Below are 23386 nucleotides of genomic sequence, written 5' to 3'. Positions count from 1 at the left end.
ATTAATCGAAATTAGTCGATTAATCAATTAAAAAAATTGATTAATCAAACGCGAAAATTTTAATCAGTAACAGCCCTGTATATAATATATGAAAGTATAAGTATAATGGTGTCACCGTGTTTCTACACACGGTTTACTATGACAGCCTGGTTCCACATATGATGACACAGCTGCCATCTGTCACACAGCAGGGTGCCTACAGTGACTGGGCACGTGACGATGTCATCACCCTGTGTACTGTACACTCAGTTCTGCTCTGATGTCTCCACACAGGGTGCCCCAGCAGTATACCCAGAGACCTGATTACTCAGCCAGACAAATAACTCTCCATATAATGAGATCTTCAGATGTAATTATCAGAGTCGCTCTAACTGTTCCAGAGCTGCACCCCCCCCCCCCCCCCCCACACACTATTATGCTAACTTGATTTTCCCAACTATGATTAATCATGACTCAGAATGGACTTTCGTGGTCCTGGAGTTGTATGTGATGCATAGCTCCCAACTGTCCCTGATTGTGAGGGACTGTCCCTGATTTGGAGCAATGTCCCTCTGTCCCTCTTTCCTCCTCATTTGTCCCTCATTTTGGTCTGATCTATATAGTTGTATATAAAATGCACTTTTTATCTATCAAAAAGTGTTTCCCAGGGCTAAACCTTTCATCCAATTTCCAAATTGCTGTATTTTAAAAACCAATATAAAGGAATAGTAGTTGTAGCGCTGGCTCCTGACGAGCAGGCGCTATGTTTTTTTCTAAAGTTAATTTGCCTGAAACCACAGTTTGGTTTTGGGGCTATTTCTCGAAATGTCTTGTTTCAGTACCAGTCCAGCTGGGTTGCACTGGGTTCTCCTTGACCGCAGGTGTCGCTGTCACCGCCGGTAAGAGTAAAAACGCAGTCTATCTGGGTGTATTGAATGCCACTGTTCTCTCGGATCCAGTCCAGTGGGAGTGTTCTCCTGATGTGCATTCTGGGAGTTGGTATTTAAGGCACTGATGCCACGTGGTGTGGGGGTTCCATCTTTATTTTCTGTCTGTTTGGTTCTGGTGGTCCTCCTGACCCAGCCCCATGGCCCTCCTGGAACCATGCATCTGGAGTCTCGGGGGCCAGCTGGCCCGAGGCGACGCAACTGCAGGGACAGGCCTGACTGGATTTCGGAACCTACTGATTCAAGGCTGGTCCGGTGTCATCTCATCTGAAGGGAGAGGCCCAGCAATTAAAGACCCCCAGGGGAGGACTCTTCAGGAGAAGGCCATGCGCAAGGCTGGCTTCTCTGAAGGAGCCTGGAGGCTTAGTTGAAGGACACTACATGGATCTACACTCATATGGTATCGCCAGATCGGCTGACAGATGTTGGTTCCATATGATAGCTCTTTAAATTTATCTACGTCCATCAGTAACGCTCAAGTGTACATCACAAGTCTGTGGCAGAGACTTTGTTGAACACCCTACCGCCTGCTAGGCCTAGAGAGAGGAGGTCTATCCAGGGGTTGTTAAATCCAGTTGTGAAACGTTTTTTTATTCTCTGCATTTTCTATAAGGACTTCCATTATTTTTTGCAGTCTAAAGTACCTGAACTTACTCCTAACCCTCTACCCCTATTGAAAGACTCTGTTTCTGTTCCAAATAAATAACCCAAAAGAAGATTCAGTGTCAGTTTCCACATTTCTTTGGGCCATTTACCATGGGAATCCCAAGGCGGAGAAGCAAACAAGGAGGTAACGGTAAGCCCAAATAAAACCAGCAGCTCCTTCGGGGGTCAGTGCTACATAGTGGTAAAAAAAAAACTTCTGGATTTAGTTAACCTTTTTTTTGGGTTAATTCTCCTTTAAGGGGTGTGGCAGGGGATGTGTCCCATTCCTACATACGTTTGATAGTAGACGTCCCTCATTCCCATATCAAAATGTTATTTGTGATGCATGTGCATATATGTGATGCAGCTGACTCACGCCTAGCTCCTAAGCAAATATAACCTGGAATCCACATTACCCCCCCACCCCAGTGCATACAAACCTTTCGGTGATTACATGCTCTAAGCAGAAATCTTTTCTGACGCAGAGTGAACATGGTACAGTAACTCTCCATAGATTTAAAAGGCACCAAATCCCTATAGTAAGAGTGTCTCTGTGTCTGTGAGGAGTTACTACACAGACATACCTCCCAACATTTTGAGATGGGAATAAGGGACACTTATCAGAATAAGTATGAAGGCATAGGACACACCCCTTGTCATGCCCCCTTAAAGGAGAATTGTACAAAAAAAAAAGATTGTTTTTTACCACTACTATTCCTTTATATTGGTTTTTGGAATTTACAAATGCAGCAATTTAGAAATCAGATGGAAGGTTTAGGTCTGGAAAACACTTTTTGATAGATAAAAAGTGCATTTTAAATACATCTATATAGATCAGACCAAAATGAGGGACAAATGAGGAGGAATGAGGGACAGAGGGACATTGCTCCAAATCAGGGACAGTCCCTTTCGAAATCAGGGACAGTTGGGAGCTATGCACAGGTGCAGCTGGTACGGGAGTCCACCACTGCCACAGAGAGATATTGTATGTATTCATTGGGGAGGGGTATCTAGGTTAATTTCATTTAGGGGGTTAGCGGCAACGGTGGGGGTTTTATAGAGAAGTGTGGCTTTAACAAATATTGTCTAATACAAGAGCCATGTGTATTTTTATTTGCATCTTAGTGTGCATTGTGTTTCTTCCAGATCTGTGCAGTAATTCAGTGTGAAACTTTGCCTCTGTGCAGGAGCTTCCTGTAATTAAGACCGGTCACTGCTGTTCCCTCTTCTGGTGCATGGTGACTGGTCTTGTCTCCGCCCCCTTATGACCTAGTGCAGAGACACTGGTCTTGTGTCCGCTCCATCATGACCTAGTGCAGAGATACTGGTCTTGTGTCTGCCCCCTCATGACCTAGTGCAGAGTGACTGGTCTTGTGTCTGCCCCCTCATGACCTAGTGCAGAGTGACTGGTCTTGTGTCTGCCCCCTCATGACCTAGTGCAGAGTGACTGGTCTTGTGTCTGCCCCCTCATGACCTAGTGCAGAGTGACTGGTCTTGTCTCTGCCCTCCTCTGGATCTGTAAAGGTATATGGCACACACAAAATGGATTTATATCCTTTGAGGCTGCTGAGGAATGTATTTTTGGCAGCAGCTCACCTTAAAGAGGTTGTTACTCTAAAGAAAAAAAAAAAGAAATATATCCTGTTCCCTTATTGCAGGTTAAACAGCACAGTGCTTAGTGCTTGTGCTGTCTAATCTGTCCCTTTCAATGATGTAAAAAACCTGGTTGATTCAGCCTGTTTCTGTGTCCCCCTATGTAAAGTGACCACAGTAATCATGACTGTTGATCCATGATATCATGGTCAGTTTATGTGTCTCTGTCATCCCACTGCTCTCCTCTCTCCATCCTCTCCCCCTCCCTCCCTGCTTGTCAGCTCCTGTGTATGAGGCTGTGAGCGATCTCTTCCCCTCCCCTACTGCCGCTATTAGTTTCTGGCAGTAAAGTCAAAGACAGATTGCTTCCAGCCCCTCTGTTCTACTAAGCTATACTACACTGTATCCTCACCCTCTCCCCCCCTTATACTTACCTGAGCCCTAATTGGATCCAGTACTGTGCACATCTGCAGCTCTTCTCTCCCCTCACTTCCATGTCTCACAAGCTTTGCTGGGGCACCAGGAGACATTGGCTCCCAGTAATGTCAATCAAAGCCAGAGGGCAGGGCTGAGTCCCGCTGTCTTTGTCAATGGACATGGCAGCAGGGCTCAGGAGCGAGCACACACGAGTGCCCCCATGGGAAGCAGCTTTCCGTGGGGGCACTGGACAGAGAAAGAGCCAGAAGTGCCAGCAGGAGCCCCAAGAAGAGGAGGTTTGGAGCTGCTCTGTGCAATTCCTTAGCACAGAGTAGGTAAGTATTGTAAGCTTGTTCTTTTTTTTTTCCTTTACAACCGCTTTCAATTATTTCAAATAAAAAAAATTCAGAACCATTTCATTTCATTGTGGCCCGCCCCGTTACCAAATCATTTAAGTGACCCTCGCTTTTCAAAAGGTGCCCCTGCCCTAGAAGCTGAAAAACCACTGAAGTGATCTCCACTTGCTTCTGGGCTATGCCGATGCTTTTTCTGTCTTAAAGAGTTGCACCCAAAAATTGAACTTCCGCTTTAGGGGAAGGTGACCCCCTGACATGCCCATTTTTTTGAGGGAGGGGGGGGAGCAGATACCTTCTTTTTAGAGGGTTCCAGCTCCCACTTCCTCCCGGTACACCGTGGTGCCGGAAGCAATTTCACCTCTCCCCCCCTCCCTCTCTGCAATAATCTGAAACATGTCACAGGTTCCAGATGATTGCCCAGACAGCTGTGAAGCCACAGCCGGGCGCCCACAGTGACAATGCTGATGCCATAGAGAGGCCAGGGAGATGAGCGGGGCTTCGTTCCCCCCCATTGCTGGACCCTGGGACAGGTAAGTGTCCGATTATTAAAAGTCAGCAGCTGCAGTATTTGTAGCCGCTGACTTCTAATTTTTTTTTTTTTTACGCGGAACTCCGCTTTAAAGTGGTAGTAAAGTCTGTTCTACCAATTGTACCTACAGGCAAACCTATAGTAAGGCTTACCTGTAGGTACCAGTTTTGCCAACTGCCAGTATTTTTAATGGCAGCCAGTAAAAAAAGGGGCACTTTCTCCTGCCAGTGAATGCCAGCAAGAGAAAAGGGTTGCTAGTACAAATATAGCTGTGCCGTTTGGCTCGGAACTGGGCATGCGCAGATCGGGTCCAGCCAGGACCATCCAAGTGCCTGCTACAGTGAGTTTGGGTGGAACTGGCGGGGGGGGGGGGGGGGGGCGGGTCTGGCAGAGACAGTGCCTGAGCATGTCGCGTGATGTCATGGTACAAGGGAGCCGAGCAGAGCTGGCAGAGCCTCGTGTGCGGGTCTGTGGGAAGGGAGCAAGGTAAGCCAGGAGTGGGACTATCAGTGCTGTTTGGACTGGAGGGGACTGAGAGGACCACCTGGCATAGAGAGAAACTGTCACTGTGACTCAGGATGGGACATGTCAGTGATCTGTGCTGCTGCACAGTCCTGTCCCTGAGCCACTTACTTACTACATTGAAAATAAAATAAGAAATATGTTTTTTGCTTTAATATCTACCTTAAATCACATTGCTAATTGCATATTGTACTTATTTGTAGCCTAAATACTGAAATTTGCACTTTGCACAATTTGCACAACTGTAATTTTGTAACTTTTGGAAATGCCAGTAAAAACTAGGCTGTGCCAGTCAATTTTGGGTGTCGTGTCATTAAATTTAATTCTGGAAGGTACTGTGAATATCTCATAAACATGCACAGTTTAGGAGATATTCAAAATGCATGCAGCCGGTGATGCTACCAGCAAATGCGCACTGAAGTTTGGGTATACAGTGCCGAACCTTCAGAGCCTGTGCCTGTAAATGGCGGCTCCTGCGTGCATGCGCAGGAGTGGCGTCAGGGTGCACCCGGCCACTCATGTAGCCAGAGGACACAAATCCGGCAAGAGGACTGAGGGAAAGATGTCAGCCCTCTCAGCGGTGACAGTGCGGGGTGCTGGATGGCTGTGTTCTAAGGTAGGTCTCTCATAATGTGCCAGTATGCCATGCATACTAGCACAATAAGACATTGACTTGCAGGGGATTTTATATATTTTTTTCCCATCAACTGCGGTTTACTACTGCTTTAAAGTGGTTGTAAACCCTTACAAACCACTTTGACCTACAGGTAAGCCTAGATTAAGGCTTAGCTGTAGGTCCAAGAAATATCTCCTAAACCTACACGGTTTAGGAGATATTTACTAAAAGAGAGTCACAGCTGTCTACAGCGCATGCGCCGTAGACAGCGGCGTGCAGGCGCGATATGCCGTTAGTGGCGGCTCCCATGCGCATGCGCGGGAGTGACGTCATCGCTGCTCCGGGACTGTGAGTGGCCGGAGCAGCGATACCCGGAAGAAGATGGACGCTCCGGACTACAGGGGACGCGGTGACATCGTTGGCTCCTGTGTCAGGTAAGTGATACATAATGGGCTACTATGCGATGCATAGTAGCCCATTATGCTTTACCTTTGCAGGGAGACAAAGAGGAAGTAAACCCACCGGGGTTTACTTCCTCTTTAATGTGAGTGTGATTATTTTGCTGCAGTAATAAATTTTATATGGTTTTCACTATAAGCTCTCTTTGTTTCTCTATGGCAGGGATATGCAATTAGCGTACCTCCAGCTGTTGCATAACTACAAGTCCCACGAGGCATAGCAAGACTTTGACAGCCAGAAGCATGACACCCAGAGACAGAGGCATGATGGGACTTGTAGTTTTGCAACAACTGGAGGTCCGCTAATTGCATATCCCTGCTCTGTGACTATATAACCCTTGATGATGATGATGAGCAGCTGAATGAGTAAAAGCGGACTGCCAAGGAAGGTTCCTGAGGATATACTAATTTCTTGCTGTGTCTGACCACTTTTGCTCTATAAGGCCCATCTGATTACCCTGTTTCCTCGAAAATAAGACCTACCATGATTGTCGTGATGGCTGCAATATAACCCCTACCCCCAAATAAGCCCTACCCTGTTTTCCCCAAAAATAAGTCCTACCCTGAAAATAAGACCTACAAGGACTTTAACTAGGGCTTATTTGGGGGGTAGGGCTTATATTGTAGTCATCACCGATAATCACGCTAGGTCTTATTTTTAGGGAAACAGGGTAGGCAAGGGCACACCTGAGGATGACAGTGGTGGATGAGGATTGCAGTAGTGTATGGTATTGCACACTATGGATTGGATTTACACACTGTGGTAGAGATGTTTTTGGAAATTAAGGATTGTCATTATTTAATTTAGGTGGAATTAAAATTTATGGGAATGCTTTTTGGATAATACCCATTTTTCACTTATGAATTTTGGGATATGTGGAGTTTGTCATATGTGAACTCTATTTAATTATATGTAAAGAAGTGCCGCACTATTACTTTAGAAGTAGATATACTGTACCACTTTATGGAGTATTGCTTACCCTCTGTAACTCAGGGCTACCTTCCTCTTCCTCTTGTGCTCCTTCTGCTTCGGCTGATACAAGACATTGCCACACTACGGCCTCCTTCTCATATTCCCGTCTGTACATATTAGTCCTCTCTGATAAGCTGGCACGCCGCACAACCTTTCTGAGAAACAACCAAACTGTCAGATCACTGGAAAATGTATAAAATCAACAGGAAATTATAAATTATTATGTCAGTCACTGAACAAGACATACAGTGGGTGTATAAAAGAATAAACCCTCTTTAAAATAATAACATTTTGTTGCTTTGCAGCCTAAAATGAAGACAGACACAGTTTCTGTTTAATCCAGCTGTATTTACATCCAAGTAAAAGGTATAACGCCAACACGTCAGAAGAAAATAAAAAATAAATAAAAAAATTTAATTACTGAGTTGGAAAAAGGATCACCCCCGTGTGTCAGTATTTTATTGAACCACCTTTTGCTTTCATTACAGCCTTTAGTCTGTTGGGATATGGCTGTACTAACTTTGCACATCTAGACTTTGCAATATTTTCCCACTCTTCTTTGCAGAACTGTTCAAGTTCAATTAAATTTGATGGTGACTGCTCAAGTTCAGTTAAAGTCTTCAAGTCATTCCACAGTGGGGTTTAAGTCTGGGCTCTGACTAAGCCATGCAAGGACATTCACCCTTTTCTCCTTCAACCACTGTGTGCTCATTTTTTCTGTGTGCTTTGGGTCATTGTCCTGTTGGAAGGTAAACCTTTTTTCCATTGACACCTTTCCAACAGAGGGCAGCACATTTTCCTCAAGAATTTGATGGTATTTTGCCTCATCCATTCTTCCCTCTATCCTGACAAGTGCTCCAGTCCCTGCTGCAGAGAAATACCTGCTTTCCAGGAGGATATTACCATCCCCCGTAACAGGATATTACCACCTCCATGCTTTACTGTAGGATTGATGTTATTTGGATGGATTTCTGCCAGACATAACTTTTTGGTGTTGAGGCCAAATCATTTATTTTAATCTCATCCGACCATAACACCTTTTTCCATGTGGCCTTTAAGGTGGTGCGTTTAAGGTGGTCAGTTGAGACTAAAATGTAATTATTTGGCCTCAACACCAAACGATATGTCTGGTGGAAATCCATACAAATAACACCATTGCTACAGTAAAGCATGGAAGTGGTAATATCCTGTTATGGGGACGTTTATCTGCAGCCAGGGACTGGAGCACTTGTCAGGATAGAAGAAAAAATGGATGGGGCACAAACGGACACCATCAAATTTAACTGAACTTGAGCAGTTCTGCAAAGAAGAGTGGGCAAATATTGCAAAGTCTACATGTGCAAAGTTAGTAGAGATATAGAGACATATCCCAACAGACTAAAGGCTGGAATTAAAGTAAAAAGGTGGTTCAACAAAATACTGACACAAGGGGGTGATCCTTTTTCCAACTCATTGATTGTGTTTTTGAATTTTTATATTTTTTTTATGACATGTTGGTGTTATATTTTTCACTTTGATGTGTTAAAGTGTTTGTTACCCTAAAAAAACAAAACACAAAATGGATCCTGTTCATTTAAAGTATGAATAACAGCACAGTGTAATTTGGCCCCCTGTATCACCGGAAATACCTGGCTGATCCTGCCCGGTTCTGCCCTCCCCCTGTAAACTGACTATGGTTTATCATAGCTGCTGAGCCCTGACACCATGGTCAGTTTACTTGCTTCCATCATCCGCAGCTCTCCTCTCTGCTCTCCTCCGTCCTTGCCCCCCTCCCCTCCCTGCCTGTCAGCTTTGTGTCAGGGCCCACCCCCCCACCCCTCCTCCTGCTGCTGAAAAACCTAAGCGATTATCAGGCAATCCCCTGTTTTCTATAATGGTAAGTGTCCTGTATATGTGCCTTATTAAAAAATGCTTTATTTGCTATCGCTAGGGCGGCGTTTTTTTGCACGATTTTAAAAGATTGATGTAAGTGTAATTATTTTTTATTTTTTTTATGAATAAATTTTGCAGTATTGCACTATATATCCTTTTCTCTTCATTACCACACATCTAATATGGATATACGATCACCGATAAAGTTGGGAAGGTGATAGTTATATCTGGATATAGGATATATTTGATGTTTTAATATATCGGTGGAAGAAAGGTGATATTTTCACCCATTATATACACAATTCATCCAGCAGTCCTAGTCATTGATGAGAGGTGATATTATACATTTAAAGATTTTGTTTGTGAGTGAGGACCCAGGAGGGGAACACGGGGTGTCACCAAGATCTACACCAACTGCATAAGTTGCACAAGTTTAACACCCATATGATTACCGTATTTATCGGCGTATAACACGCACTTTTTTCCCCTTAAAAGCAGGGGAAAATCGCGGGTACGTGTTATACTCCGATCCCCCGAAATTCTGAGCCTCTGGGCGGCTTTCAGCCGCCTTCGGCTCTTCAAGGTGGCTTTCGGCCACCTTCGGCTCTTCAAGGTGGCTTTCGGCCACCTTCGGCGGTTCTCGGTAGCTTTCGGCCGTTCTCGGCAGCTTTCGGCCACCTTCGGCTTTTCTCGGCGGCTTCCGGCCGTTCTCAGCGGCTGAAAGCTGCCGAGAATGGCCGAAAGCCTGCGAGAAGAGCCGAAGGCGCCGGAGGCCCGCGAGAACTACCGCGTGCTGCCGAGATACACATCCAGCTCTGTATCTCGGCGGCGGCATTTAAAAAAAATAAAAAAAAAATAGCAAATAAAATAGAGAAGGCTGCAGTGGGGGACAAGGCTGCAATGGGGGATAAGACTGCATAAGGCTGCAATGGGGGACAAGACTGCAATGGTGGACAAGGCTGCATAAGGCTGCAATGGTGGACAAGGCTGCATGACAAGGCTGCAATGGTGGACAAGGCTGCATGACAAGGCTGCAATGGTGGACAAGGCTGCATGACAAGGCTGCAATGGTGGACAAGGCTGCAGATGACACTGATGGGCATATAAATGTAAGGTTTTTTTTTCCCCTTAAACTTCCCTCCTAAAAGTTTTTTTCCTTAAAATTCCCTCCTAAACTTGGGGTGCGTGTAAATAAATAATACAGTATATGGATGAACTTTATATGATTGTACTTTATTTGTTTTACACTAAAATTGCACAGAGCACTTTAAATTGTTAATCAATACTATGATATTTATTATATTTATGTTGGCACTTTATCATATATTGTATATATTATATTTACATTTTATTCTCTTGGGGTTTTTTTTACCTTGCACTACAGCAGCGGCTCATGGTACACATTTGCATTGTTATTGAATTCAGTTTACAATTGTCTTTATAGCGCGGTTCTTTCAATTTTTTTTTTCACTAATGTAGCCCATTTATTCAAGCCCACTGCCGACCGGACTTGTTTCATTCAATGTACTGTACAAACACCACAATGGAATAATAATCACACAAATTTACCAGAATGTTGGTTATTGCATGCTGTTGATTATGTGGGCTTATAACACTTTCAAACTCTTGCCATCTGTCTTGCCTTAGCTAGTATACTAGTACTAGTGACTCTCGGAACAGTCACACAGATATTGGGATAAGAGTGGATAGGCGTCCCTTTCAAGTATGTATTATTATCTATATAGATTTAGTCAAGCTGTCAAAAATCTGGTACAGCAGATGCTTATTTCCGTGCAGCAGGTGTTCATTCTTATGCACATGTGCAGGATTGTGAGCATAGAGGCCTAACAAGACGGGCAAGGACTAGAATGAGCATGTGGATGAGCATTGGTGCATACGTGCGGGCATGTGCATAATGAAAATGCAAATGTTATTGCACTGGAAAAAGCAATCGGATGTGATTGTAAGTGACAAGCATAATAGAAAATTGCCAAAATGACTTCAAATAAAAAGTAGGGCTGTGGAAATGAAAGATTAGTTCCTCGATTAATCGATTAATTTTTTTGATCGATCAAAATTCTTTTGATGGGTACTCACCTCTCCGCCAGCTTCTGGGTCTTCAGGGAGTTCCATCGGAGATCAGGTGACGTCACGGACATCAACGTCACTGAACTCCTCCCCCCTTCTCCAAGTGCCTCCATCTGCTAATGAAGGGAAGGGGGGAGGAGTCCGGTGACATCGAAGTTTTGATTGAATGTAACGCGTTACATGGGAGGAGATACGCATGACGTCACCCGCTGCTGCCCTATGGAACTAACACGATTGTCGGCTTTACATGCTGTGTTTTTATCATCTTTATGTGAGTAGTTTGTGTTTGAACACAAAAATTAAATCGTATACTTAAGCGGTGAGCACTTAGATCTTTTCTTTCTACCCATGACCTGGCGTCCTTGCTGAGATCTAAGGAGATGTGAGAGAAGTTTATGGTCTGTGTTAACCCTTTTGATACCCGCTTGCATGACCACCTGTTTGTACAGGGGTCCATGCCATAAGGTGAGAGTGATTAGTTAGACCGGAGGTGGAGGGATTGTCACACTATTGTGGAAAAAAAATTACGTCAGTGCTACAGTTTGAATTTAAAACTTATTTGTGTGAACTGTGAAGTTAAGTCATGGATTGTGGAAACTAACTAGTGTCGGGTGATTGTATATAGTGTATACCACATTTACCACTGACTAATGCAGAGTTGCAATGCAAGGAGATCAGCTAAACGTAGTTGGATCTGTGTGTGCATTATAATTAATCGAAATTCATCGATTAAAAAAAATAGATTAATCGAACACGAAAATTTTAATCGGTAACAGCCCTAATAAAAATCAATGTGAACATCAAACTGAATCATACGCAAAGTTCCATAAATAATAACAGTTCGATGACAAACCCTCTTATTGAAATTCAAGGTAGTGAAAATATCCGTTGCTCAATATAAGTCCAACTTGCGCTTTAAATGTGGATATGAAATAAAAAAGTGAATCAACCAGGTGTTCCTCCACCGTGTGCAAAAAATGGCTGCTTACCAGAGAGAATGGACTCTAAGTAATTAGAGTCATGAGCGTAGTGTGGGAAGATATCGCTTAAGGTGGCAGTCCTTAACTCTTTTCTTCCCTAGATGGAAACGCTCTCATAGGAGATGGTGGGTAATTGATCCAGAATATCATGGATGGAAATAAATCAGAAATATTTCCATAGTGTAAAACTGTATGTAAAATGTATTGAAAGTGAAATGTACATGTGCATGTAGGCGTGTGAAAGCATTCGCAGATCATGGAACCCAGCAGCCTAATTAAACTGCCTGGCCTCAGTGCTGGATTGTTTTCAGTTCTGGTTCTTGAAAGTTTGCTAACCTTCTTCCTAACCCAACTATATCTGACACCTCTCTTGGATCTCCCGTGCCTGTTATGTGTGCTGCTCACTCGTGTTACCTACTTTAGCTTGGAGTTCTGGCTGCGTCTCCTCCTCCTGACTTGGTACCTTGCTGCAAGCACGTTCCTGACCTCTGCCTGTTTCTGACTTTAAGGCTCCATGCACACTGGAGCTCATAAACTGAAGTTTATTGCAGTTTGGGCGTTTTTTTAAAAAGCCCATAAACTCCACTCTATGTTAGCCTATGTGTCTATGCACACATGGAGGTTTTTTAGCTTTAATGAGCAGTGGAGTTTATGGGCTTTTTTCTGAACGCCAGAAATTTGTGTTCAAAGTGCCGTTTTTCACCGCCAAAAAACGACAAACGCAGATAAACGCTCATAAGCGCTTATAAACGCTCATAAACACGCGTTAATTAGTGTTCGGCATTCTATTTTTTCAATGCATTGTGGGATTTTGGAATGCACTGTGGGATTTTTGGAGTGTCCCCTGTGTATTTTTATTGAAAACGCCCATAAACGCTAACGCTAATAAACGCTAGTACAAAACGCTGTTAAAAGCAAGTTTTTCAGCCAGCATTTTCTGCGTTTTCTGGTGTCCAGAAAAAGCTTTTTTGAGCTTCAGTGTGCATGGAGCCTTATCCTGATCCTGACTCTGCACTAGGGTTGCCACCTCATCCCTTTAAACCAGGGATATGCAATTAGCGGACCTCCAGCTGTTGCAGAACTACAAATCCCATGAGGCATAGCAAGACTCTGACAGCCACAAGCATAACACCCAGAGCTAGAGGCATGATGGGAGTTGTAGTTTGGCAACAGCTGGAGGTTCGCCAATTGCAGATCCCTGCTTTAAACCCAAACACATATGAATTACACAGGTTCTGAGGCTAATTTATTGCAGATAAGGAACCAGGTGAGTTTAATTACCACCTTAATCAGCCACAGAACCTGTGTACTTAAAATGTGTTTGGTTTTAAAGGGATGAGGTGGCAACCCTTCTCTGCACCTGTCTGCCTGACTGCTGTTGAACAAGGCTTGTGACCAGACTCCATACTACCAATGGAAGGACTCCTGTGTTTCCAAGCTTCAGTTCACTACAACAGCTTCCTCGCACCCGCACCCTTCCACTGCCCTAGCAGTCCCTGTCTCCACTATCAGGGGTGCTTGGAAGGGAATTGTGCAAGAGGCCACCCTCATCATCTCGGGCTCCATGGTCAGGTATGTGACACAAGCAGTCACATTGTGATCCATAGTTTGTTCTTCTGATCTTGGTATCCCTTCATATTAACGTTATGGTTTTATAGGCATTGTGTAGGCAAAAAGACACTTAACAATTTCACATAGCCATGTACACATATAGTGCAAATAGTTAACCAGCTGCTTCCTATCATAACAGGATATTGGTATATTTATTCTTACACTTCTTGTTAAACACAGTAAATGTAGAAGGGGTCAAAAATAGAAACTCGCAATTTACCAAAACCACTTTGACCTTCAGCTCTTAGACTTGACTTCCTTTGTAGATTGTGCCAGACAATAGGCAAAACATCTGGCCACAGCCAGGACCTCTTACAGCTTTATAATGAATGAGAAGGTTTTTCTAATTTTCTAAAAAAAAGCTTAATGTTACATGATCTCCGGTTCACGCAGCCAGAAAGAAGTGGTGATTTTAGTGCTACCAACTTTGTGCTGCTTTTAATAGAAGCAGGTACTTTTTTCACCAACCCAATGCAGAAATATACATAACTTTCAAGAAGGAGAAAGTAGGCCTCTCCTTGTAGGGCAAATCAACAGGTTAACAGGTTTTCTGTTGTGAACTTGGACGATGCATTTCTCCACAGTGCCCGCAGCTACAGAGGTTAGTAATGGCTTGTTTTAAAGCTTATTAGCTGCTTCTTAAGAATATTCAGGGCTGGTTTACACCATGCGCACACATTAATCACACGATGTGCATTCCTGTGTGATTTCACATGTGTTCTGTGTGGTGCGATTTCAGCCCATTCATTCTGAATGGGCTAAAATTGCGCCACAACAGAAATAGTGCATGCACTACCTTTTAAAACGCATTGCAACCAGATCACAAACTTACTAGGCGATCCAGTGCAGGCAGGTGCAGAAAAATGCATTGCGTTTGCGGCCTGCGTTTGGGGTGTCATTGACTTTGTATTGACCCCTACTGCAGATCACAAATGGAGTGCGTTTTGCATGTGGTGTGATACTTCATATTTCCAATCGCACACGTTCTTGGTATAAGCTCTCAAGGTTTGGGTGCTGCGGCAACAACCAGCTGGATACTGGTTCAAGTCACAACGTAGATATTTGCCAGCACAACACGTATCGGCACAAAGTGGCGTCCAAGCGGGTAGTTTATTGCATGATCACAACACAAGAAAGGTGCAACGTTTCGGAGTCATGCAGGAACCTTTCATTGGGCATGTGATGCCTGACGAAGGGGTCCTGCGTGTGATGCCTGACGAAGGGGTCCTGCATGACTCTGAAACGTTGCACCTTTCTTATGTTATGTTAATGCAATAAACTACCCGTTTGGTGCCCACTTTGTGCCAATCCTTGGTGTGCTGGCAAATATCTACATTGCATGTGGGGTGAATCGCACAGGAACGCACAGTGCATTCCTGTGTGATTCATGTGTAGGTATGGTGTGAACAGGCCCTTAAACACCCCGGTGCAGGAAATGCTGCGATCCCTGTGTGTTTCCCACACTGCATTGCAAACGCATTGTGTTTTGTTATCTGCTGCCGGTGTCAACTCAAAGTTTACGACACCTCAAAATCAGGTTCTTACCTGAACCGGATCATATGGTAAAAAGCAACCATGTGATCCGGTTCCAGTGCGGCTCAGAAAAAGGTGCCTGCACATCTTTGGTGCGATATGAGCCCATTAAAAATGAATGATCTCAAATCCCACCACACAGAATTGCATGTGCACTGCACAGAAATGCGATTCACATGCAGTTCATAGTGTAACCCTAGGTAGCCGGGACACAGGTGCTCTTTAATATATAAGAAAAAAAAATTCTAGCAGGCCATAACTCATTTCCTCTATCGCACAGGTTTATCTGCAATGTTATGCAAAAAACACACTGCAAGGGGCAGGCTTCACACCACAATCTGCATTTGATGAATGTCACATAAAATGCCGGCGCGATCTGAAGTAAATACTGTGGTGTCCAGCAAAGAACAAAAGTGGTCCACTTTCTATTTTAAATAGGGTCCTATGTGTACTTTAAACTGACCACATGCCAGCAATCGCTGTGATCCACATTTTATTATATAGACTATTAGGACACTTTACATGAACTATCCATGAACTACCGCTCTGAAATTCACCATATGCAAGCACAAGAAAACATAGAGAGTAATGCCCTGTACACACAGTCGGACTTTCCGACGGAAAATGTGCGATCAGGTCGTGTTGTCGGAAAATCCGATTGTGTGTGGGTTCAATCTGACTTTTTCTGTCTGCATTTCCAACGCACAAAGTTTGAGAGCTGGATCTAAAATTTTCCGTCAACTAAATTCCGATCGTGTGTAGACAATTTCAACGGACAAAGTGCCACGCATGCTCAGAATAAATTAAGAAACCACAGCTATTGGCTCGTTTATAGTCCCGACGTACGTGTCGTACGTCACCTCGTTAAGAACGATCCGATTTTCACGACAACTTTGTCCAACCGTGTGTATGCAAGACAAGTTTGGCACGAAATCCAATGGAAATTGTTGTCGGAATGTCCGACCGCGTGTACAGGGCATAACAGCAGTCTCAAGCACATGTGCCGACTTGGAGATGAGGATAGCCATTTTACATTAAAAAAAATATTTTTTTCATTACAAGCTTTCCAGTGTGGCATTGGAGGGCTGTGCGTGCTGCTGACCCACCAAATTCCCCAGTACAAAAATACTGTCTGAGAATTAAGTGTATAGTAGTCATTATCTTTCTTACTGACCCATGGCTTCCAGTGCTGGAGCTCCTGCGGCTCAGAGAGGACTTGTTCTTCTGCTGAGATTTCATAATGAGGTCATGCTTGTGCTTCAGCTCCAGCAGCAAAGAGCGCAGTTCTTCATCTTCACATAAATCTAGGGAGAGAGGAATATAAATGTTTCATAATTCAGGAATGTGAATTGAAGGTAAATCTCTCCATTGGGCAAAAAATGAAATTTTTGTAGAGCACTACTGAGAACAGTTTTATTGCTGTCTGTATTTTCTTGTCCTGGACTGCAGCCCCACATTGCTTTGATTGCTTTCCCATGGGAACAGAAATTGCAGGAAAATCCCTGTAATGGTCCCATTTTATGGAAATCTAAAATGATGAATAAACAGGTATCAAGCATTATTCGAATGCCCCGTGCACACGATCGGATTTTCCGACAACAAATGTTGGATGTTAGCTTGTTGGCGGAAAGTATGACCGTGTGTATGCTCCATTGGACATTTATTGTCGGACTTTCCACCAACAAATGTTGGCTGGATGAAGAGGAGGGTATTTTTAGGGACTTTAAGGAAGCCAAGACCTGGTAAGGTCACGTATTTCCATCCCTATGGGACTTTACATGAAATCATGAGCTGGTAGGGTCATGCATTTCCATCCCTTTAAGGTCAGAAAAGAGGGGGGGCAAGGAAGGTGGGACTTTATATGAGGCACATGATAGCAAAACATAATACCAGCTGAACAGAGGAATTTTATTCGCATAGCAGTATAATACATTTTATTATCGAATAAAATATATAACATAGTAACTATAATAACCATAGTGACAGCAGGGATATCTAGAGACATAACCACTGGTATTAATGGTAAATAAATAAACATAATAATAAACATTGAACAATTTAATGACAATGGTATCTCAGGTATAATCATTGTAAAATTCCATACTTCAACATGGACAAGCTTGGATAAAATCAATATTGCACGATAATGTCTGCGGGACCTATGGCCTCGCTGAACCAAATGAGGTAGGAATCAAATAATAACTGGACAAAGGTAAAAATAGGTAAACACACGGCAACAAATATCTCTACGCGTTTCGTGGCTGATGCGCCACTCATCAGGAGCATGCACGTGAATATCTAGGAAAGAGAAAATGAAGAAAAGAATGATATAAGGTAATCAAATAAAACCCATAAGCAGGGGTAAGATAATACCCCCGACAGGACTAGATTGCAAACTTACTGATTGGAATGACTAGCTAATGATAAGGCGGGAAGGCGCCAAAAGCATCCGGAATGGCCACCAAATGTTGGCTAGCAGGTTCTCAAACTTTCCGATAGCAAATCTGTCACACAAAAGTCCACGCATGTTCGGAATCAATGCTCACCAAACACAACATTAGCAGAAGGAGCCCAAAGGGTGGCGCATGACTACTGAACTTCCTTTTTATCGGCTCGCCGTACGTCTTGTGCGTCACTAAGTTCGGAATTGTTGGCCAACATTTGTGTGACCGTGTGTATGCAAGACAAGTTGGAGCCAACAACTGTCGAACAAAATTCCACGGTTTTGTTGACGGAAAGTGCGATCCTGTGTACGGGGCATAAATGTCCTGGAGCAATGATGAACCTGATTCTCTGCTTTTTCACTTTAATGTCAAAAAACATTTTTCTCACACCAGACCTGTTTTTTCCCTCTACATGTCACTGACAGTGCAAAAGCTGTTTTCAGCAGAGAAATGCAGCATAAAAAGAGGTCAAATGCACCTGTCAATTAAAGCGGTTCTAAGCCCTTGCATATACCCAGTGAAGTGACTGGCATCAGGTGATACACAGAGATGAAACAAAGCCTCCTACATAAGTTGTACATGTTTATCTGCAGTCTTCTCTTCTCTATATCTCTTCAAAGTAGTGAATTTTTAAAGCATGTAGAGCTGTCAAAAAAGGGTGGAGAGAGCTGAAGTTACACTCTGCAGAGCTCAGTGAGGAGAGCTCTGAGAGCTGATTGGAGGGATGGGACACACCCCCTTCAAACAGCACACATGAATAGAGCTGTGCCTGTCAATCAGCTGGGTATCCTTCCCCTGACACTATTTTTTAGTTGGTGTCAGGAAAACTTATCAGAAGTGATTCATGCAGATAGTAGAGGAACGAAGAAACAGACAGAAAATGACAATTCGTGCTCTGGACTAGTACACTCTATAGAGGGATATGTTGTGTTCATATTTCATGTCTGAGGTTTACAACCACTTTAATTCTGAATAATCCCAGAAACACCCCAAACTAATGTTAAATGCAAGTAGAAGGCATTCAAAAAGCAAGCCCATTGATATAGGCCCAATTACTGCTGATCGGCACAGACAAGCTTATAAAGATTGGAAATTAACTTAATTAAAAAAATTGAAATCTAGACTCACCAAGAGGAGTTTCATCCAAAGAGGTCTTACAGCTCAGACTAGCTCCATGTGAGACCAAAATCTCTGCCACATAGATCTGAAACAGGCAAAGCAACACAGACATTATTCTTGAGACTTTTAAGGAAAGATTAAAAAAAAAAACTCTTGTGAATATCTAAAAAGGATTGCACAGGAACTGCCCAACTAAAATTAGAGCAACCTAAAGTGTGTGAATAGCTGAGTTTTGTTTTTTCTTTAGTTTTGGATCGAGCATAAGGGATTATAACACCTATCAAGATTTTTTTGCTCTCTGTGTCCTAGCTTGATTGATTTACCCTCTATTTGTTCCAATGACCACTATCACTCAGAAAATGACTGGAAAACCTACATTCCTCTCACTTTGTAGACATTTCCTTTCTATTCTATTCTATTCTATTCTATTCTATTCTATTGTCTTTGAGATCCTTCAAAGTGTACACAAACAGCAAAAAATGAACCGACCCTTCTATTCACAATACAAAATTTAAAGCGGAGTTCCACCCAAAAGAAGACGTTCTGCTTTAAGGCCTCCTCCCCAGGTTCATGTTTGTGAAATTGAGCTTTTGGGGAGGAAGGGGAAAGTGGGTACTCTCAATTCTGTTTCGATCACCTAAGGAGGAAGTTCTCCTTCCCCCCCCTACCTCCTGAAGTCTTCTGAGACACATGACAGGTATGGGACCATTCACAGAGCGCAGCACCACTTGCACGTGTGCAGTGGGCACTCGGCTTTGAAGCCACACGCTATGAATGAATGAATGAATGAATTAAATACTTTTATAGTGCACAATGCAAACTGAATCGCCTCTAGGCGCTGTGGCGAGCTTGATCATCTGCTAAAAGAGGAAGGTCTTGAGTTTTTTCCTAAAAGCCAGGTGATTTTCTTCCAGGCGGATGTTGATTGGTAGAGCATTCCATAGCTGAGGCCCTTGGACAGCGAATCTCCGATCCCCCTTGGATTTATACCGGGCTTTGGGCACGAGAAGGAGGTTTTTGTTGGCTGATCGAAGACTGCGGTTTGGTGTGTAATGATTTATTTTCTCCATTAGGTATTGCGGAGCTTCTCTATGCACGCATTTGTGGGTGAGGCAAAGGGTCTTGAACGTGATCCGATTTTTTACGGTTAGCCAATGTAAGCTCCTCGGCGAAGGAGAGATGGATTCCCAGGGTTTTTTTCCTGTTATCAGCCTTGCCGTCGTGTTTTGGATCAGTTGTAATCACGCAAGTTGATATTGTGGTAATCCTATGTAAAGCGAGTTTGCGTAGTCCAGTCATGAATTAATGATTGTTCCAACGACCACTGCTTTGTCATTCTTTAGGATAAAAGGGATGAGTCTGCGAAGCATGCGCAGCAGGTGGTGAGATCCACTGACTACAGATCCTATTTGTGCATCCATTGACATTTGTGTATCTAAAAAGCTATCGCCACCAGGTGCCCATTGTAAAGCTGACGGAGGACACAGGGACAAAACGGCTGGGGTGAGGACACCTCTGGATTGTGGGATAGCTGCTGGCTTTTAATTTTCACTTAAGAAACTGAAGCTCTGCTTTAAAAAAAAAAAAAAGGCTATACCCACACTTTAACATTATGTGTTGCTCAGTGTGTAGTATTAAAGGTGCACTATCAAACAAATATTATATTTCAATAACTGTATATAATAAATGAGATGACATTGTCCTTTCTTTATTTCAAATGCTCTTATTTCCATTTATCTCCACATTTATATGCAGAGCAAATTGTTCAGCAAACACGACCATGACAGATGTTAGGCAAAACCTTCTAGGGGTGCTGTTGCAGCAATAATTCTCTAAAAATAAGAACATTTAAAACATGTGAACACAGGATTATCATTGCGAGCACTCCACTCTAGTGTTAAAGTTCATCCCACAAGGCTTGTGGCCTAGGGTGCCATTGCCGTTGAGAATGGCTTAGTCTAGGGTTACCAAGTGTCCTGGATCCCACAGGGTTGTCCTTCAGGATTGAGGAAACTCAGCAGTCCTCAGCCTCACGCATATTCCCCCAGTTGCTCCTCCGCTGACTCTCAGCTACTAACAGCCCACCTCAGCTCTAGAGCTACCCAGCCCTGTCCACAGTGACCAACCCCATGAGTGGTTATTTGGAGGGTGAGGGGGTGGCACAAGGTAGCTAACCTAGGGAAAAAGTAGGAATTATCCAGTAATAGCAGCACACCTCAGCTCTAGAGCTACCCAGCCCTGTCCACAGTGACCAACCCCATGAGTGGTTATTTGGAGGGTGAGGGGGTGGCACAAGGTAGCTAACCTAGGGAAAAAGTAGGAATTATCCAGCACTGGCCCCAACAACTCTTACCATCACATTTACTAACTATTTGGATTTTCTTAGCTGAAAGCTAATTTTTTTTTTTTCCTGTAATGGGATCGGACAGCTGCTTACGCACACACAAATGTTCCCAATATGTCCAGATCAAGCAAAAGGTCTATAATGTTTGTAGGCACCCTAATTGTTCAGCTGAGCAATTAAACGCAACAGAGCAAAATTAATTTGCTGAAGGCCACTCGAGACATCAAATTGCTTTTGGGATAAAAAAGGAAAGTGGAGCACCTGCGGCAAACCAATGCAAAAATAAGACTGAACGGCCTTCCCTGCATCCAACCCAAAAGCCTTGTGTTGCTAGGCAGCAATGCTAATGTACCCTAGTTAGGCTATCTTCATACCGGCATAATAACATAAGTTCTAGGCTAATTTCTCTAGTCTGAGCAGAATGTGTTCTTACCTGACCCCAAAATGCTGCAGCATGCAGTGGCTCCCACATGTCTGGGTCCTTCACATCCACTTGAGCCCCATTTTCAAGCAGAGTCTCTGCTACTTCTGCATAACCTCGCGATGATGCAATATGGAGCTGTACATGAACAACACAGGTTTTAAGTCACTATTATTATTTAAAGCCTATCCAGACAATTTTGTTTTCTTTTTCTTTTTTTGGGGGGTGGGGATGGTGGGAAGTCGGGGAAATTTTCCTTTGGTTTTAGTTCTTGTGACACCCATACAAGAAATTGGTATTGTGACTGCTCCTAAGGCAGAAAAGCACAGGCAGCAATACAAACAGTACCAGGATTTAACCCTTCTCTATTGTATAAAAAAAAAATGTTCTGCGTCCCTCTTGGAGATAATTTAGCATCACTTCCTGTCCTGACATTAGACTAAAAGTGTATGGCAATACTCTCTGAGCCAATCAGGCTGTACTGCACAGGACAATGCTGTCAATCCAACATGCTTTAGGGCACTGAGAGATGGAGCGGGGAGTTTGTTAGGAAGCTTACAGGAGATCTCAGGGAAGACCTCAACAGTGATTATGTTAATATATAGTCCAATGAGCAGACAACCATGTTGTAATAGAGGAAGTGGACAACTTTCGGTCAGTGTGTACAGCAGTCTGTCCAACAGAAGCAGGTCTAACGATTTTGGAGCGTGTAAACATTCCTGAACTGCTGGGCTCATTCCAGCATTGTGGTTTTGGCTGTGATGCTCTCTCCCTGTCTGCCTGTCCACCTGCAAGGTGATTGATGTAGCCGGTCTCTGGGTGGAGACCAAACCTAATTTAAGCCAGCCAAGTCTGCAGCCTCAAGCTTGTGATAGTGTTTGTTACATATGCTTCAAGCTCCCTGTTTGTCTGCCCTGCTCTGCTGTTTGGATTGCCTTGTACCCAGACTCCCATTGAACTTGTTCACTGTGCTCAGTTTACGCCTGCCCAGGCATGGTGGCCAAGCACTATAGCCATGTGTATAAGGGGCAACCAAGTACCAGTAGGCCTGCTTGCCTTATAAAAAAGGGGGCTGCTATAGGTGAAGAACACAGAAGCCAACTATAATGCCTGACCACCAGTGCTAGGGGTAGGCGTGACAAACAAGCTTTTGTCGCAGGAACATGCTGGAAAGCCAGAATCCAATCAGCGCTTGTAGCCAATGAGCCAACAGTTGAACGAAAAAAACTTGCAGCATATACTGGCTTTAATCTGCGACAGTAAATAGTCAAGTCACTCTGCTTGCTATGCAGTATGAAAGGGATGCCTGGATTTGCAGAGTGAATGAACATATATGTGTTTGGATTGTGTATTTAGATCACTTCTTGGACTTTGGGCTAAGATCAAGTACCTGTACGTATCAGTGTTTAGAATGTTTTCCCTTGTTTCAGTGCAGCCAGTTTAGCTTCATTTGGAGAAAATAGAATTCTAAGGGCTCATTCAAACTGGGCTGTAGTCCGTACAGTTTGAATGAGCCCTTTGTTCATGTGGCTGTAGCCGCTCTGAGCTTCATGCAGGCAGCCTGTTTTGTGGATGTGGATAGAGCAGCTGTAAGGACACTGCAGGTCCTAATTGGATAGACATGGGGGTGCATGGCCCCAAATGCAGACAGTGTGATTTCGGGCTGCACATCCACACATCACACGACCTGTGGCTATGCCCAAAAAGCTGCTGTGTCCCCAAAGAGTAAGTAACATAGGCTGCCCTCTATGGATGCTAGATCCTGGTGTGCATCACTTTGCTCTGATTGTCCAGCGTCCGGTCCAAACAGCCAGAGCCTGGAAAGAAGAACCCCCACATCTTCACCCCCACTTCAAGAGCCAACGGAAGTGAAAGACAGTGCACTCCAGCTCCCATCTACTGCAACAGCTAAAGTCTAGCTGTTAGAGCAGCCAGCAAA

The 23386-nt window shown here is 43.7% G+C and overlaps 1 protein-coding gene across 2 annotated transcripts in view; it reads right to left on the bottom strand.

Moving 5' to 3' along the window:
• The window catches only part of PPP1R16B (protein phosphatase 1 regulatory subunit 16B), a 123921-nt gene that overhangs the window by 12133 nt on the left and 88402 nt on the right, over positions 1-23386 (bottom strand). For both annotated transcript variants that reach the window (XM_077459123.1, XM_077459122.1), the window contains exons 7-10: positions 21460-21585; positions 18692-18767; positions 16294-16423; positions 7043-7190 (exon numbers count right to left, since the gene is read on the bottom strand). In XM_077459123.1, the coding sequence (XP_077315249.1) occupies positions 7043-7190; positions 16294-16423; positions 18692-18767; positions 21460-21585 (480 nt within the window). The remainder of the gene's footprint in view (positions 1-7042; positions 7191-16293; positions 16424-18691; positions 18768-21459; positions 21586-23386) is intronic.

This window comes from Lithobates pipiens, unplaced genomic scaffold (genome assembly GCF_037356315.1).
Source record: "Lithobates pipiens isolate NorthernLeopardFrog02 unplaced genomic scaffold, aLitPip1_a1.2 Scaffold_28, whole genome shotgun sequence".
NCBI classification, from domain to species: Eukaryota; Metazoa; Chordata; class Amphibia; order Anura; family Ranidae; genus Lithobates; species Lithobates pipiens.
The sequence above is the reverse complement of the archived record's forward strand: the minus strand, read 5'-3'. Positions and strand labels throughout refer to the sequence as shown.